Consider the following 19,230-nt stretch of genomic DNA (forward strand, 5'->3'; position numbering starts at 1 on the left):
CTTTGAAGCTATACTGAATATTTCTGTTATTGCTTCATCCTTGTATAATAGTGGCACCACAGTGAGAAAGGTCTATACTAGACCTTGTGAAAAATACAGAAGAAGGTGCAGACTCAGTTGACGCTTCAGGGAGCTATACACATAAGGAACAATAGTAGCATGGCATATAATGACGTGTCAAGTTGTATGATGAAGACTGAGTGTGCTGTTGTGTGCTTCAGGGGAGGTTAACCAGAGGTATAGAATGATAAAGCTTCACTAAGGGGGTAGAAATTGAGTTGGCATGGAAGGACTTGTATAAATGAAGAAGAGCATTGAAAAGATAATCCAGTTCAGGCAGGAGGCAGCTGGGGGTGGTGGATGGGGCCAGAAAGGGGAAGGGGGAGGAAAGACCAACAAAAACATGAATCAGACATTATTGTGTTCCAAAGGCCAAAGGGGACCCAGTCTACTTGGAGTGGAGACTGCAGGTCAAGTTATGATGGAAATAAGCTCAGGTATGATAGGGCTGTATCTTGAGAGTTGAAGAGCCAGGGAAATAAGAAGGAAGTTGTTGAAGAATATGGTGGGGCATTTCCTTTGTGACAAAGTGGCCTGATAATTATCACATATAACATTTATTTAGTGATTAATAGCTCACAAAGCAACTTCAACTATATTATGTAATTTAATCCTCACAACACTTGAGATGTAATCTTTATTTTACAGATAAGAATACTGAGCCAAATATAGTAACTGGCTTTGACCATGGGCACTCAGTTTGTCTTCTGCTCTACCTATAAGCTTTTCACAATGAGAGCAGTATTTCAGGATGCATATTGCAGGATCCTATATACTGCATTATAAGGAGAAAGAAAAGGTAAGGAGATGATTGTAGAAATCTAGGCGTGAGCAAATGAGGTCCTAGACTAGGTGGTAGCAATGGGAACAGAAAGGAAGGGAGAGAGTGAAGAGAGATTTCAAAGGTATAATCAGCGGGAATTGGTGACTAACTGAATATAGGGGGCCAAGGCAAAGAGAGAACCAAAGATAATACCAAATTTGAAGGCCTGAGCGAGAGAATGCTGGTGTCATTTGCAGAAGCAGAGGAAAAGCTCATTTGATAACTACGGATCGACAAATGTGTTTGAATTGTTAGGGCAGAGACTGTCCATGTTGTAGCTCCAGTATCTATCACACAGTGGGTGCTCATAAATATATTGAGTGAATGAAAGAAAAAAATTATAGTTTAAGCCAGGGGGATGGATGAACAGAACCAATAATAGAGTATGTGTGGAGAGAAGAGCAGAAAGCCAAGGATCAGGCCTCGGTGAGTGCCCTCAGTTGGGAGGGGGGCACAAAAAGAAGGGAAAGGAGTGCTGTTGGAGAGGTAATAGTAGAACTAGAGACAAAAGCCTGAGAGAGAATTTTAAAAGTTAATTTTTCTTAGACCCATTAAGGAAGCTTGCTTATTGCTTCAGAAAAGGTCCATAGTCTTAGGCATTTCTCCAACATGTAAGAAAACATTGACTACCAGCTCCCATTGCTTTGGGTAAAGAGATTCCTCTTGCATTGTTTCTCACAGAGCAGTTCCATGGGACATCTGAGTTAGAATGACTTGGGACATCACTAAGTCTAGAGATTCCTGGGCCCCATTCCAAATTTCCTGAATTATACTTTTGGGGTGCAACCTAGGAATCTGCATCTTACAAGCTCCTAGGTGATTTTCATGCACACTAAAATTTCACAATCAGTGCCATCCAATAAAAGGACCATGAGGCAGCATCCCACAAAGCACAACCAGAAGGATCTACAACTAGAATATACACCTACGTACTGGCAGGGGGTGGGGGAGAGGCCTTTGGGGAGAAGAAGAAGAAAAATCAAATAAGATTGGCAACAGATATTAACTCAGGTGCGAATCTTAAAAAAAAAAAAAACACCAAAAGGATTCCTTTAAAAAGAAAAAATACTCTGGTAGATTCCTGGGAAACTGCTTGACATTTATGGAAAAATGAAAGACAATGCAACACTCTGAACTGAAAATATATTCTGGAAAATGCCCTGAAAAAACTAGTTTGAGCAGTGAGTTTAATTTAGCTCTGACTAGGGACACTCAGTCGGATGGTAACCAGAAAGCAACTTGGCCTCTCTTTGTGGTGAGCACTGGTCTGGGGAGGTCAAGATGCTGATTTGACATTGAGATTGAGACAAATACCAGAATTTTCAGTTCACATGCTTTCTCTTACCCTACAGTTCTTGGAAGCAGCACAGACAAAGACAATCCTTTTACACATTATTATTTGCACTTTCAGATCACGTCCATTTCCGTTTCCAACACCTGAATGAAATTAAAAAGTTAGGCTGGTTAGAGCAAAGATCAAAATGTCTCCCCAATTAAAATTATGGATTAAAATGAGAAAAGATTATCCCAGCTAACAACGTGTCAATATAGAAACATTTGGGACATGCATAGATTTTGTCTTTGAAGGACAAGGCTTTAAGCCCAAATCTGTCTCCTAAAGCAGACATTATAAGGCTGGAGAAAAATAAAAAGTCATATAGGTCAGCTTCTAAGACTTAGAATCTCATCTTTTCATCTTTCTAAGAAAAAAAAATAGAAAAGGTGACTTGCAACCTTCCTTGTTAATGTGTTTCTTTCTTCAGACTTCTAATCATGATGTTTCTTAACAAATTTAAGTCCAGTTCCTAGCGCAGTCTCTGAAAATATCGAATAGCTGGATCCAAACATTTCTACGGTGCTCAGGATGTATTTACAGACAGATGGTCTCTTGCTCCTTTTTCAATTCCAATGGCCCACTTCCCTTAGCATTTCCTCAAAGGGCTGGTTTCTCAAGCCTCCAATTAATTTTTATTGTTTTCCTTTCAACCCTGCATATTTCACTTAAATATGCATGGAACTAAAGGTACAAAACTAAAACAAATATTCAAATAAAGTCATATACTAATCATTCTTTTTTTTTTTTCCCAAGGAAGATTAGCCCTGAGCTAACTACTGCCAGTCCTCCTCTTTTTTGCTGAGGAACGCTGGTCCTGAGCTAACATGCATGCCCATCTTCCTCTACTTTATATGTGGGACGCCTACCACAGCATGGCGTGCCAAGCGGTGCCATGTCCGCACCCAGGATCCGAACCGGCGAACCCTGGGCCGCTAAGAAGCGGAACATGTGCACTTAACTGCTGTGCCACCAGGCCCCCCATATACTAATCATTCTTGATTGTTCATCTTATATTATGTTTGTGTTGCTTTCTCTAATACCGTATTTTTTTTTTCATGGTTTTTTTATAGCCTTTTTTTTTTTAAGATTTTATTTTTTTCCTTTTTCTCCCCAAAGCCCCCCGGTACATAGTTGTATATTCTTTGTTGTGGGTCGTTCTAGTTGTGGCATGTGGGACGCCGCCTCAGCGTGGTTTGATGAGCAGTGCCATGTCCATGCCCAGGATTCAGACCAACGAAACCCTGGGCCGCCTTGCAGCGGAGCATGCGAAGTTAACCACTCGGCCACGGGGCCAGCCCCAAATACTGTATTATTGATTTGTCATTAGGAATCATGGTTTCTTTGCCTCAGCTCCCTCTGTCCTATTCCAGTTGCAAATCTTCTTCCTACTGATGTCTACCAGAGATCAGTAAAATGTAGAACTAAACTAAGTCAAATGCTTATCAGCTGACAAGAAAAGGGCATTGATTTATAAGCTTAAATTAATTCTCACACCTTTCAAATTTTTTAAATAATTGAAGTATACTTACATGACTTAAAAATAAAAGGTAAAACAGATGAAGTGAAAAGTCTCTGTCTCACCCATCTTCCCGTTTAGTTCTCCAGCCCCAAAGAGATAATCACTACTATTAGTTTCTTGCTTTTCATGCATACATAATCAAATATGAATATATATTCTCCCAGAGAATTTTATATGTGTACACACACACAAATATGAATACACATTACTGCCCCCTTTTGTCTTACAGAAATTGTTGCATACCATAGTACTGTCCTGTACCTTGCATTTTTTTAACACACATTAAAAATTTTATTTAACTCCTTAATTAATAAGGAACCAGTAAAATGTTACAGCTGGTTCAAAGTACTGCACATTTATAGGCAAATAAGGAATGATGAATTTACAGATATAAAACTGTCAACAATCAATCACTTTTCACTGAACACAACTAATTTGCATTTCTATGTACAAAACTTATTTGCATTATTATCAGTTTTCTACAACTTACAGAGTTGTAGAATAGCTTAAAGACCATGAGAGGTGGAGGGAACCACGGAAGGGCACCCTAGACAAGATACTGCCTGTTTCAAAGTCTTCCACACTTTTTCCTGACAGTCTCCCATCCCCTTTCTGTTGTGATCAAAACAATCTGAAAGGAAGATTATTATTCCAAAAGAAGGCTGGTGTCATTAGGTTTGGCCTGATGATTTACATGGTGCAGCAAGAATTTTAACTTCCCATAGAGGCCTTCTTAAGTTGGCCCCACAAGCCTAGACCCACATTGTACTGAACAGCTGCTAAGGTCACAACTTTCTATCTGGAAGTCTTCATGAGGAATCTCAAATTGGACTTTTAAAATCCTCTATTTTATGTTAGCCCGAGATTAGGAAACCAAATGCATGAAATTCTCCATTTTTCACCTGCAGTACTTAAAAATTTGGGTTAGTTCCTCTGTTCACCACATCTGCACCTTATGGTTTTACTAAATGTCTCCACAGAGTTGAAATAAAATTCAAAATATTAAGAGAGAGGTCACAGTCTTAGGATACAATATCAGACTGGAACAACATATGAAATTCTAGAACTTATTAGAAACATTTCTAAGCTTAGGATTTTGAGAAACTAATCTTATTCTCATTGTTCATATTAGAGAAATGCATTAAAACTCCATTAAACTAGGAGGCCGCCCCGTGGCCGGGCAGTTCAGTCCGCGCGCTCCGCTGCCGCGGCCCAGGGTTTCGCTGGTTCAGATCCTGGGTGTGGACATGGCACTGCTCGTCAGGCCACGTTGAGGCGGCGTCCCACATGCCACAACTAGAAGGATGTGCAACGAAGATATATAGCTGTCTACCGGGGGGATTGGGGAAGATAAAGCAGAAAAAAAAAAAAAAGATTGGCAACAGTTCAGGTGCCGATCTTTAAAAAAAACTCCATTAGACTAAATGCCTGTTTGCCTGTTTTGAATAGTTTAATACTCACAGAAGTTTGTATAGATACTGTTATTCCCATTGTTAACAAAGAGGAAACTGAGGCAGAGTGTGCACTCAGGTACCATACAGGCTCTCACACCATCCAGTTGGTCTATAGTTGGGTTTAAATTTCTTAGAGGAAGAAACTGCTCCAACAGCCAACTGTGTTGCCTCTCACTCTGTGGAATAAAGCAGCCTTGCAGTCTAGCGTGCAGGGCCCCACTGAGTGTGGGAAGGAAGGGGAGCAAAGCGCTTCTGACCTCTACTGGGCAGCCTCCTGCTAGAACAGGCTGTGTTTCTAGGCTTTGCCTGCATGATGCTTGCTTGAAAATCTAGACCAAAATTTCCCACAGAAACAATGCTACTAGGTTGAAGTTGGTTTCAGAAGCCAGAAACCTACATAATCTGTTTGTGGTAATCCACCAAAATTCCTCACCACCACCTCTTGGTGGTGGTGATATGGGTGGGTGTGTGTGCATGGAGGAGGTATGTAAATAATTTGAAAAAAGCATTTTATATTTTAACAACTGTAATCTATCTTTTCAACTATGTAGTTTATATATATTTATTTAAAGATTCTTTCATTTGTAAATGATTGGATGAAATGTTAAAAAAAAATAAATATCTAGATCTTACTTTGTGTGACTCTTCAGAAGGCTGAAAACACTAGGCTGTCTGGGTGGATACCAATGCTCTGGCACCATTCCACCCATGAGAGGTCCAGCACTCAGCACCTCCTCATGGTCTGCAATCTGGCTGTTGCTTTAGGGATCAGAAGCCTCACCCCCTGCTGCACCTCTGGCAGTGAGAGTGAGGCCCTATCCCCTTTCTGCTGAGACATCCCTGCCTTCCCACCTCCTGGAGGTGAGCTGTGCAGGAAAGAGAGGTGAGTGATGGAGAAATAGAGACATGGGACTTGAGGCCAGTTCCTCTCCCTTCCTTCCTTTCTTTTCTTTCTCAAGTCCCAGAGATGGACGATCTGACCAATTTTCCTGCCTCCCTGGGCGGTGGTGGATCCCAGTCTCTCTCCATCATTCTTGAAGCAGGCAAACATCAATTCTTTTGAAGCTTATAAGGATTTTTACTCCTGGTAAAAATCAGTAACAGTTGGGGCGTTGAAAGACACCCGATACAGCCCAGGTTTCTCTCAACCCTTTCCAGGCTCATGTGGATTCAGGTAGGGAAGATCTAAGCACTGTCCCCTCAAGAAGCTTTCCCTGACCCCCAGGCTGGGTGGGGCCCAGACTCTGTGTGCTCCCAACACTGTGGTCAGCTCTTTATCTTTGTACTCATTCCGCCCCTCTGCTAACCACCCAGCGACTCCTTAAGGGCAGAGAAACACTAGCATGGGGCTGGCCCAAAGCAGGTATTCGGTAGTTATTTGTAAAAAGAATTTGTGGCAACAAAATTCATTTGCTGTTTGGGCATTTAAGACATCTTGATGGAGCTGCTGAGAGTGAGGGGGCTACAGGTGGAGGAGGGAGGGCAAAAGGAGAGACCAGGGTGGTGAGAAAACAAAGGGTCTCTGAAAGGAGTAGGTGAGAAAATGGTAGAGATGCTGCTGCCAAGACCATCCCTGAACTAGAGGTGGGTATGAGAGAGAAGTGGTCTCCAGGGCTCACAGGCCCTTCCTCTCTTCTGCATCAGAGGTTCCACGCTGAAAAGTCCACCTGGGCTGAGACCAGAGCAGCAATAAGAACAAGAGAAAAGGGAAGGGGATGGACCCCCCAAAGTGGTGATGGGAGAGGAACGGAGAAGATGTCTAAGGGTTGCTAATATGACCACAGCACTGCTAGGCCAATAGGAAATTCCAGGGGGAGGGGTTCATATGTGAGGATACATAAAAAGGCAACTGTGAGTTGGGATTGTCTGTTTTATATAACCGTAAGGGAAACTCTCTCGAATAGTAAGAACACTGGCCTTCCTGCCCAATTTTCCAATTATACTAAAGCACTTACCATGAATTGAATGAACAATAATTTTTTTTATCATAAGTATCCTTCTTGGAGGAAGATTCATATTGTAGATATTTTTCACAGCTGCAAAGTATCCAACATACCTATTCTGCAAAACAACAGAAGCCTCAGTTTAAGTGGAGATGAAAAGTCTAAAGTCAGCATTCCTGATTTTTTTTCTATACATAGAACTTGTTAAGGAGAGTAATTAATTAAGGAAACATTTATTGGATGACATTATATGAATCTACATACATGCCATTATAGGCGTTTTTATATATGTTGCCTCATGACTGAATATCTACCTTAAAAAAAGATACTGAACTAAGTGCTGTGGGGAAGGAACAAGAAAGGAGCCAGGTGTTGCTTATAGGCTGCTATGATTGAGAGGTTGACCAACCAGAACCAACAAAGCAGTTTCAACAACATTACAGTGAGATGCAGCTAACTGCAACTGTGAAAAAGGTCGATCCAAGGGTAGAAGCTTGACTGTGACGGAGTTAAAGGAAGGCTTGTGGTTTGGTGGAGAGTCGCCTCCTAGGCATGAGAGAACTGCAGATGTGAAAACTCAAGAGGAAGACTTCTCTAGGCCAGTGGTAGATACATATTCTTCTCTCGTTCCTTCACTTTGCATTTCCCCAATTCTATTTTCAAGGAAGCCCTGTCCTTTTTAGTCTAGTTCTTCTCCTGTGGCAGGCTGCTCACAAGGGCTCTCTCCTTGAATCTTTCTTCAAGAAGCTGAAGAGTTGAGGTACTGAATCAACTGGACTTAAAAGTTCGCGGACTCTTCTGCACCCAATGAGAAGTGTTAAATTAACTGCCATACTTTGCATTGGAAAGGGCCAGTCAAGGGAAGCGCTCTTGCAATTTCTTAACTCAGAGGTGGATGAAATGTAGTCTGTAGAATGGCCCACAATGCAGGGTCAGAATTTGATGGTATCTGAGAATTACCTCCCCACATGGAGGGAACTCTGTCCTGGGGCTTTGCCAACACAGCTCGGAAACCTGGGGCCGGGTCCTTGTATTGCTCTCCCAGTGAATCAGAAAAGATTCAGTTGTAGCCTAGGGAGTGCCAGTTCTGGACCAAAGTTAGAGAAACTGTGCATGACTACAGAAGAAATGGGGAAGGGAATCTGTACAGCGAGAGTCCTTGAAGGAGTTGCATCTAGCGTCCCCTTGGCTTCTGCCACTAGATTCTTGATCTTTCATTAAAGGATGTAACCCATCATGGCCCTAAAGCTGCTCTTACTCTCACTCTTCCTTCTCCTTCAGCCTAAAACAACAGGGTTTGTAACAGAAGTTAATAAGACAAGCATCTATTTAGTAAGCATTCACTACAAACAAAGGAGATACTATAAGAGGTGCTTTGGGATGCCAAGGTTGGGAAGATGGGTAAGACATGGGCCTTGTCTGCAAAAGGGGCAGAGAAGTCGCCACTTCAAATAGCTAGAGAATAATATAAAGTCACTTAGTCCCTAAAAGAAACACAAAGGGATATAAAAACTGAAAAAGCAAGAGACTACATCAGGCTGGGAAGAGAAAAGGACTCCAGGAAAAAGGGTCCACATGAGCAACAGCATGTGGGTATAAAGTGGTACCAGGCTGAGAAACAGCAAATGGTCCAAATGTGTTAGAGCGTAGGACATGTGAATGTACATTATGGAAGAAATGGTTGGAAAAATAAGATCTTGATGCCAGATTAAAATGTTTATATTTGTTGCCCTTGGCAGAGGGGAGCCATTATGGATTTTGAGCATGGAAATGTCATGATTAGAGCTGGGCTTCAGTAAGTTCAAGTGTTACTTTTAGCCTATAGCTTATTACTATCTTTTTTTTTCTTGGGTGTGGCAGAAAAGTATCAGTGGATAAGGCTGAGTTCTTTTTCCCCAAACTAAATTTCTAGAGCCAGCAGTTACTAAATTTCCAGAGCCAGCTAACAAGGCCAAGGTTATCTATTCAGCTCCCATCACTTCATTCAAAGAAAACTTTCTTTCACAGCCGCATCCACATCTACTTAACAATTGCCAACCAACTCTCACTTCGGTTTGAGAGGCAATATAGAAAAGGCAAAAACAGATGAGATGCTGTGCAGAGGATGGGAAATAATGGGCTTCAGAGTCTGACAGATCTAGACTTGAGTTCTTGGTTCAAAAAAATTTCGCTGAACTTCAATGTTCTAATCTGTAAAATGGGAATCACAATGGTGCCCTCTCATGGAGTTATTGAGAGTATTAAAGGAGATAATGAATACAAAGCACTTAGCGTGGTTCAACAAAGTCTAGTATGTTGTAAACTCTATAGGATAAATGTCCAAGTTCCTTCAATAAACAAAGTACAAGGAATAAAGAAGAGAGATGGAAAAGCTATAAACTAAAAGAGACTTAACAGACAAAGAAACCAAATGAAATGTGTGGCCCTTGTTTAGACCCTGATTGAAACAAACTAAATTTAAAAAAAGATTTAAAGATAATTGTGGAAATTTAAACATGGAGTAGACATTTGAAATTATTAAGATATTATTAAGGTATAATATTCTTAGATATGATAAATGGTTTTAAGGGTTTTTTAAAGAGTCTTTATGTTAGATGTCACACTAAAATATCTGTGGGATAAAATGATCTGATGTCTGGGATTTCCTTCAAAATAATCCAGGTATAGAGAAAGGATGGAGAGTGAGTGTGTGTGTGTGTGCACACGCGCGAGGAGAATGGGGAGAGAATGGATGAAACATGGTTGGCTACATGATGAAATGATTGTTGAAGTGGTGAGGTGACTGTAAGGAATTTATTATATGATTGTCTTGACTTTTTGTGTGTGTGTGAGTAAGTTTCACCCTGAGCTAACATCCATTGCCAATCTTGCTCTTTTTTTTGCTTGAGGAAGATTGTCCCTGAGCTAACATCTGTGCCAATCACCCTCTACTTTGTATGTGGGATGCCTCCAAAGCATGGCTGATGAATGGAGTAGGTCTGCACCTGGGATCTGAACCTGCAAACCCTGGGCTGCAGAAACAGAATGTGTGGAACTTTAATCACTTGGCCATAGGCCGGCCCTGTCTTGACTTCTTATATTTGAAAAAGTCCACAATAAAATGTCTTCAAAAGGAAAAAATAGGGTAATAGCATATATTTCACATGGGTTGTCTGAATATTAAATGAGCTAATATATGTAAAAGTACAATAGTGTCTGGTATATAATAGGCTTTTGAAAAATGTTAATTTCCTCTTTTCTCTCTGTTTAAAAACACAGCCTCCCCATCTCTCTTTCTCTCTCTCTCTCTCACACACACACATGTGTGCACATACACACTTGTGATGTTCTGCAAGGGCTGAATTGTCCCAGTAGGGGTTTGTGAAAGACTCAGTTCCTTTCTGCAGGGAAATAAAAGGCTGATGACTTTAGATATTTTCAGAGGTCTGGAACCTTAGAATTGGACCTTCCTACTTTGGGAGGGGAATCAACTCCTGAATTCTGTAAACAATAACCAATATAAAATGGAAAGCAGGATGCTCTGGGGAGAACTCAGTGCTTGCAAAGCACAGGCATGCCATAGGCATGGCTCTCGGGCCCTGGGAAGGATCCAGGCCTGTCACGGGGCACCCAAGTGCTGCTACCTGATCACCAAAGGAGAAAAGTCTAAATGAAACTAAGTAATAGGCACCAATCTTAACCAAATTCCCCAAAGAACCCACCTTTTTTTAAAAAGAAACTTACCTGGGAAGGAGTTTCTACTCCCTGAAATTTAGAGCTGCTGGTTTTATCTGTTCGTCGTTCTCCAAAATAATAAAGGCTCTCCTATAGAAAAGGGGACAATCCAATCATGGCTCATTTTCACTCTCCTTTCCTATATAAGGTACTCTTAAAGTTTCCAAGGCACATTATTTCCTTAAATCAGCGGTCTTTGGGCAGAGGCTATCCAATACAACAAAACTAAGAAGGCAACATGAAGATCTGCTCTCATCCAAAGGCTGATAAAGACATGGGGTTTCAGAGCTGGAAAGACCTTAGGGATCATCTGGTCCTTCTTCCTACCTTTCCATTTTACAAATGGGGAAGACTGAGACCAAAAGAAAACCAAGTGACCTGTCACGGAGACGTATGCAGCCAGTTGAGAGAGCACAGGCCCAGAGCATAGGTCTCTGGCTCTCAGTCTAGGGCTCTGGGTCAATGGCTTTTGATCTTTGTATTTTTTTATTTATTTTATTTATTTTTTTTTGAGGAAGATTAGCCCTGAGCTAACTACTGCCAGTCCTCCTCTTTTTGCTGAGGAAGACTGGCCCTGAGCTCACATCTGGGCCCATCTTCCTCTACTTTATATGTGGGATGCCTACCACAACATGGCTTGCCAAGCGGTGTCATGTCCGCAGCTGGGATCCGAACCGGCAAACTCCGGGCCGCCAAAGTGGAATGTGCACACTTAACCGCTGTGCCACCGGGCCGGCCCTGATCTTTTTATTTTTAAAGCTACAATCTACATTAATAAACCTAGGACACACACACACACACACCCCTGAAACAAAAGTTTCACAAAATAATACTACCATTTGACATTTTCTATTTAATCTATTTTATTTTATTAAAAAACATGCTGGTCACAACCCAATAAGTTGATTTACAACCCACTGATAGATCATGATCCGTAGTTTGAAAAACACTGTCCTAGAACATCCATTTTATAATTTGTGTGTCTCAAATTAGAAAAAAAGAAGATGGTGGAATTAGAGTGCTGGGCATTGTGCATAACCCACAGCTCCTCTTATCTGGACTGGCGGCCAAACGAGGAGCAGAGCTGCTGAGAGTGTGTCCTTTAAGTGGTAACCTCTCAGCAAGATCATGGCAGAAAAAAGACTGACGACCCTACTTAAAGACGTAGAAACAGCCCACTCTGTCTTCTCACAAATTTCTAGAGGGCACAGACCCCACATATACTGAGTACGCAAAGATAATAATATTCGGGCAAGACTTGGCTCTGAGTTGAAAAACGATACCGTCTATCTTCCTAGCACTTCTGAGGATGTTTAAGGTCCTTTGGAGAATTTACCTAATCAATCTTGGTACTATTCTTGTGAGGAAGGAAGAATTCTGCAGTTGGTGGGAGTAACAGCAGATCTGGGACTAGGGGAGGCGAGTAAAACCTCTAGATTGCTGAGTATTTGTACAATTGCATAACTTGGACCTTACTCATCTCATCTCAATCCTGCCCCCATTGAGTCCTGTTTCTATTTAAAATGTTGCTATTGTATACATCATGGAGTTTTTGCATTAATTTTTATTTTTGAAAGTATTGAATTAGAATATTATTTATCTTAATTACTAAAATTTTTGGCATTCCCTTAATTTTTGTGCCCAAGGTGAGTATGTCACTGACATCACCCTCATCTTGGCCCAGAGTAAGAGGTACCTAGGTTAGTTACTAACTAGAGCAAGTTAAACAAGGATGTATTAAAACCAAGCTTTCTAATAACCACCTCTCCAATTACATTTTCATAAGTACCATGACTCAAAGGATCATCTTAACATCCTACCAGTAAGGTTTCAGAACTAGCGAATTCAATCAGCACAGGACAGAGTTGATAGTAACATCTTTCATACCTCTGCAGTTACAAATATTTCACAGGCAATCAGGCAGGCACAAACCATAGTACCAGTCCGTCCTGGAAAAGAAAACAGTTAGTTCGTGAACCAATGTTCATGGTAATACTTGGTATAAAAATACTCTTAGAAATTTCCTAAGAGTTCATTTTGGATTGATTTTCTTTCACTCTGAAAGTGCTTGTTCAAAGTATTTCAATTCAGAAATAGCCAAAGCTGTTTCACTGCTCAGAGGTTCCACCTGGAATTCTGCCCTAACTCTGTGCATGATCGCACATGGGCACGTGTATACCGTTCTTGAGTTACTACTGCTGGGGGCTGCAGTAATAGGCAGAAGCAATCAGCTCTGCTCTAGGACTCCAAAGCTAAAGAGCTGCTTACCAATTAAGACCTAATTACATACCCTGTTTTTCTAACTAAAAGTACCTATAAAAGATAAAACATGGTCAGAACCCAAAACACTATCGAGTATTTGAATACCCTTTACTCCTTACATTTTCATTAGAGTTTTTAAGTGTGTTACAAAACATATATGAAAGTAAAAAGAGTAGTATAATGAACCCCCATATACCTGTTTCCCAGATTCTATAATTATCATGTTATATTGCTGTACTTGTTTAATTTCTCTTCCTTCTTCCTTCCTTTCTTCCCTCTCTCCCTCTTTCTCTCTCTTTCCTCTATAGCATTGTAAAGCAAACCCTTGATTTCATGTCATTTCATTCTCGAAGTCTCTTATGTTTTATTCCAATTGATACTTTTGTCCTGCCATACAAAATCTGAGTTTAAAAAACATGTTACTTTTATTTTTACGATGATCTGTAGCTTTTGTCTTAGCCAGTATATGCTGAACTTATTTTATGTAATTCCAAACTTACTCTTCTAACTTGAGATGCACTCTATTTTCTAGTCCTTTTCTGTTTGTTTGTTTAATGGACTACTAAACTTATTTTGCAACCCATAGTTTGAAAAACACTATTCTAAGCCAAGTGCTTCCAAAGAGGACTTTGTACCACCGTCTGCTATTACAAATAAAAGCTTCTTGCTAAAGGAAGCTACTGACCATTAACAACCTGGCTCTCAGTTGTATAGACTGTTAACATTTCAATTTTCAAGGACATTTCTGGTCTCTATAACTCTGATATTTTCCCATTTGAAGAAAACTTTTGCAGATTCATGTCCTTGTGACTGTAGATAAGTACAAGCACAGACAAAGTAGATGCTCTCTCATCCAGTCAAGTCGTGTACAGCGGGGAATCGTAAAAATGATACATACTTGCCTCCAATATTTTATTTTAACTTAAAACATAAATGTACATTCATTCACTAAACTTCTGATATTGGACGAAGGTTTTAACATTTTGAGTGCCCCCAACTGGAGTTTTTTCTTGGAAAGGCCAGACTCATGGTATAAACCATTGCCTCATCCATATTTCTAGTTTCAGATTCTTCCGAGCAATCTAGGTGCAGGATCCTTCTAGATTTTACTACTGGAATTTTTCTCCCAATGTTTTACATTAGTCGTACTTGCATTTAATTCAGCTGCAATTTTGGTTGTAGGCAGTCAGCTTCATTGAATCTTCTTGAAACATTCAACTTAGGTTTCATAAAATTGTAACTCTTTCTGTTCACTCTGACATTTTACAGATCTACATAATATTTGATTATTTGACATAAGTATAATAACAAGTAGAACTGGCAGACACTGGTGGAAGCAGAAACACATAGGCAAACTAAAAAGAAGCATACTAGCTACAAGTTTTCAACATGCCAATGGACACCAATAGGTGTGTTTATGGAGGGAATGGAGAACGTGAAATAATCCACCAAGTTGGTCAGATGGAAGTCGTAAGAGAGCTTTTGTTATCCTGAAGTCGGCAAAAGCATCTTGCACCTCTAAATATAATACAATTTTTGGCTTTCATAATGATAACAACTAACATTTGGGTAATGCTTAACAGATCTCATATAATCTTTACAACACCTCAGTGAGGTAAACAACCTGGCATAAAGAAACTGAGAAACTGAGGTTCTGTAAGTTTAAGAAACTTTCACATAGTCAAATAGCTAGATACCTTAATGCCAGCTTATATGACCTTTTGCAACAATCCTTAAACTTTATTCTTTCTCAAGTGGTGTCCATCACCCTTCCTCACAAGGCAGATCTTATATTTCAAGTTCTTGAATCTATAACCAGAGTACTGAGGTGATTTTCCAGACACCAAGAGTGGTAGCTCTATGTATGTATGTATGTATATATGTATGTATGTATGTACGTGTGTGTGTGTGTGTATCCCTTAGAGTTGTTTAAAGCACTTAGCATGTAACTGAAACAATTTCTCATTCAAGATATTCAGACCAAAATAGCCTTTTGTCAGTTTGACTGCCTTACTTGATACAATGAATGTCTCAAATGAAAATGTACTTTGTAGCATCCATTAAAAAAGACTTTGAAAGAGCTAGAGACGCTTAAACATTCACTCCTATTATTTAAATAAAAATATGTTCATTGTATATCTACTAGAAAAAGACTCAGGAAAGATAAGTCTGCTGCTAAAAACTGATAGCATACCAGTTGAAGGATAACAATAATGGCCAATATTATCAAGCCATTGATACTTCTTTCAGATAGATAATTTTCACATTTCATTTAATCTCTAAAATAGGACCATGAGGTTGGAACTGTCATCATCCACATTAGAAAACTATTAGAAAACTAAAGCATGGAGAGTTTAAGTAATTTACTCAATGCCGCAAAATTCTTTAACGGCATAGTTGGGATTTAAACCTAGATCTTTTATTTCAAAGCCTGTGCTTTTAATCATTATGTTTTGATAACTGCAACTTTTCAATTTCTTTTCTTTTTTTTTTAGTCTCTCAACCGGGAAAAAAAATCCAATTGAAAAGGATAGACTAAACATTGGTAAAAGACACGTATAAAAGATAGCCGATGAAGCTGTGAGAGAGTTCTCAGTTAATCTAGTCCTTGGGCCCAGTGGAATTATTTTCCAGAAAACTTAGAATTCCTGACTGGACAAACTTGCAAAAGAGATTCCTCAGCATCACTGGATATTCCTTATGGTGGAGAGCAGGAGAGGTGTGGATAGCCTAGAGCTGATTCATTTCCTGCTTTGCAAATCAGGAGGTAGTGCATTTCCCAAATTGTAAGCCAGTAACCTTGGTGTTAATTTAGGGAGAAATTTTAACACAAATATACTTAAATGGATTTGTTGCATACACATAAAGAAAAGCTATGATCACTCAAGCCCAATGTGAATTTTCCAAGTTCTGGTGGATTTATTTCATTGATAGTCTCTTGATACTCTTTATACCCACTTTTCCCTACACATCTGTACGTTCACAGTACTCCTTGTATGACGTCTCTGCTCAAATGTCTTTGTATTGGTAAGACCTTCCTTGACCATCTACATATCAGTTAGCAACCTCTCTCCCATTACATATTCTCCTTATTTTTATTTTTTCAATTGCACGTGTCACCATCTAATACATATATTTTCTCTGTAAACAATAGACTGTGGTCTCCATGGGAGATGTGCATGTATCTGCTTTGTACACTGTCACATAAATGCATCTAGACAGGATCTGCTGTTCAAGGCATGAATGAATATATTTGCTCTTTCAATTTATCCTGTCATCCAGTCCCATGGCCACTCATTTTTCTCATTTTGTTTTCACTTCCTCATCCACCTAGAAGTATGACGGACAATTTCACTGTTGGTTTTACCAATACTAAATAACAGTGCCAGTAACATTGCCATTCTTGCTTCTGGTCCTTTTGCTGTGCCCATTCTGTAAAAACCTAATATTGGGTCCATTTGGGCACCCACTTCCTCCATTCCTACACCAGAAATGTAGAGACAACAGAGATGCAGAAACACCAGAGATACAGAGAACCACTGGAGAAAAATCACACAACTTTTCATGTTGGTAATAATGTCAATTAATGGTCTGACACTTAAGCTAGACCCTCACTGCAGCCAAAACACTTCTCAATGGTGCTAGTCAGTTCTTTTTCTTGGTTCCCTTAGAATTTGGTTGAAATTTTCCCTACATTCCTTAGGTCGCCAACCCAATTGCCTTCCCACTGACTCTGAGTTTGTGTCTTCATTTCTTTCTTCCCAGAGGCAGGATCTCCGATAACGTGTTGCCTCCCTGAATCCCCGTTACAAGCTTCCCGTAACTACATCTATTCCTGTGACTACACCTCTTCCCTTGAATCTCACTTGTGAGGAGTTTCTCCTCTTAATTCAGCCAAATCCTCCACTTGGGCTCTGGATCCCATCCCCTTCTCTCAACTCAGGGTTTTGACTTTATCAGGCCCTACTCTTCTGTGTCTTCAACCACTCCCTCTCTTTGACTCCTTTCCCTTGGCAAATAAACATATTCAGCTCCCCTTACCCTATCTTATAAACAACACTCACTATCAGCCCCAAATGCTCAGACAACTAACTTCTCTCTGTCCTTTTACAGACAAGCACCTTGACTCTCTAGTCTACACTTGCTATGGTCACTTCCTCCTCGTTAACGATTCTGGTGCTGGCTGTCTTTAGACTCTATTTTAATAATTATAATAGCTACCATTTACTCACTGTTTACTATGAATCAGGTACTCTACTACACAGTGTAATATGCATTACTTCATTTTAATTTCTTAACAATCCTTTAAGGTAAGTATTACAATTCCCATTTTACAGATGGGAAAACTGAGGTTTTGAATGGCTATCTAACTCACCTAAATGGTTAGCGATGGTCCTAGGTTTTAAATCTGGACAGTTCAATGCTAATTATCCCACCATTACCAACTGCATAATAATATGCACACTTTGAGAAAGACTGTTCTACATCAATGTATCTATCTTAGTCTTGAGCTCCTTTATATCCCACTGATGTGACTGCCTTTTCCAGTCACCTGCAGGCTTGCTTGACTCCTCTGGTCTTTTCAGTATTTCTTCACTGCACCTGGATCACTGTTTTTGGAGTTTTCTTTGCTGGAACCTTTTTTTTTTTTTTTTTTTGCTTCATCTGAGGTATTTTGTTATTTATCTGGCAAATCTGGCAAGGAGGTTTCTCTTACATTTTCCGATAAAAGATAAAAGAATATTTATTCTAAGAAATCTAAAGAGTTTTCTTTACAAGGGTACTGAGAATATTAAATCTGGGTACTCTTTGCATTAAAGTTCAAGAAATCTAACAAAGATGATTGAAAGTTAAAAAGACTATTTCTAAATCAAGATGATAGTTTGAGCACCAATGATAGATTGAAAACTTCCACCTCTGTATCAAACATATGGAAATGATAAGGAAAAAAAATGGCTGAACTCAAAAATAAAAAGGCAAGGTAAACTCAGAGGATCAGAAATGGAGAGAGGAGTCAAGCTGGTAGGTAGGAGTTGAAGCCAAGAAACCTCAAAATAAACTATTATAGGAAAAACAAAAGGGTGAGAGGATCCACAGAATGCAGGAAAGTAGATAAAAAGAAACATAGAAAAATTGTGGTAAATATAAAACATATAGTTGAATGTCATAAATAAGTCCAAATATGTCAGCAATTGCAATAAATACATTGAAAATGAAGATACTGAGATTGCATGTTTAATGATGCAGGTATATGCTCTTTAAAGAGACATATCTAAACCAAAATGACACAGAAAGGTTGAATGTAAAATGATGAAAAATTTATAACAGAAATAACCCACTGAGAAGATATAATAATGTATTTGCATGCACCTAACAACACATTATGAAATATAAAATGCAAAAGTTGATAGAATTAAAAGAAGAAATCAACACACAAAATAGTTGATACAAAGAAATAGTAAAAAAGAAAAGAAATACTAAATAGAAAGATTTGAGTAATATAATTAATAAGATTGATTTAATGGATAGATAGATTTATAATAGATAGATAATAAGATTGATTTAATGGATAGATAGATAGATAGATAATGGATAGATAGATAGAGGAAAACTGATACGAATGACAATTTAAAAAAAAGAGGCTGCTCTGATGTGCACCAGCTGAACACCAGCCCTCCAAACAATCCTAAAGGGAAATCAATGAAAGACATGTGAACACAGAATAGTCCTCTCTCAGAAAAAAGAAAAAAATGAAATTTGAAATGAATGTTTTCCTTCAAGCAGGGAATTAGCTTTAATTAAAAGAATAGTGAAGCCAATTGCTTGAAATTATAATATTTTAGGTTGAGCCATGTGAAATGGCCATTTTTATAAGTGAAAGATGGTCCAAAACTGACAGTTCCATGTGGTTCAACCTCTATATTCTTCATTTATCCATGGCATTGTAAATTGCTAACATATACAGAATATTTCAACCTGTGGATCTGGAGACAGAACTTGCCTACTCACTAATGGGCTTGAAACTAGTTTTCAAATAAGACTAAAACTTGATTCTACTCAAATATATACGGCAGTTTTAAAGAGTTATGTTTTCCCGGAATTCAATATAAAAAACCATT

General features: G+C 39.3%; 2 protein-coding genes across 3 annotated transcripts in view; one reads left to right on the forward strand and one right to left on the reverse strand.

Annotated features, from left to right (window-relative positions):
* The window catches only part of LOC138918381 (mitochondrial ornithine transporter 1-like), a 139,371-nt gene that overhangs the window by 14,508 nt on the left and 105,633 nt on the right, over positions 1-19,230 (forward strand). The gene's annotated exons all lie outside the window — the stretch shown is intronic.
* The window catches only part of LOC138918370 (phosphatidylinositol 3,4,5-trisphosphate 3-phosphatase TPTE2-like), a 159,338-nt gene that overhangs the window by 4,484 nt on the left and 135,624 nt on the right, over positions 1-19,230 (reverse strand). Inside the window, exons 42-45 of the mRNA XM_070239622.1 lie at positions 12,737-12,798; positions 10,859-10,939; positions 7,148-7,253; positions 2,229-2,320 (exon numbers count right to left, since the gene is read on the reverse strand). Of these exons, the coding sequence (XP_070095723.1) occupies positions 2,229-2,320; positions 7,148-7,253; positions 10,859-10,939; positions 12,737-12,798 (341 nt within the window). The remainder of the gene's footprint in view (positions 1-2,228; positions 2,321-7,147; positions 7,254-10,858; positions 10,940-12,736; positions 12,799-19,230) is intronic.

The sequence above is a fragment of the Equus caballus genome, chromosome 17 (assembly GCF_041296265.1).
Source record: "Equus caballus isolate H_3958 breed thoroughbred chromosome 17, TB-T2T, whole genome shotgun sequence".
Taxonomy (NCBI): domain Eukaryota; kingdom Metazoa; phylum Chordata; class Mammalia; order Perissodactyla; family Equidae; genus Equus; species Equus caballus.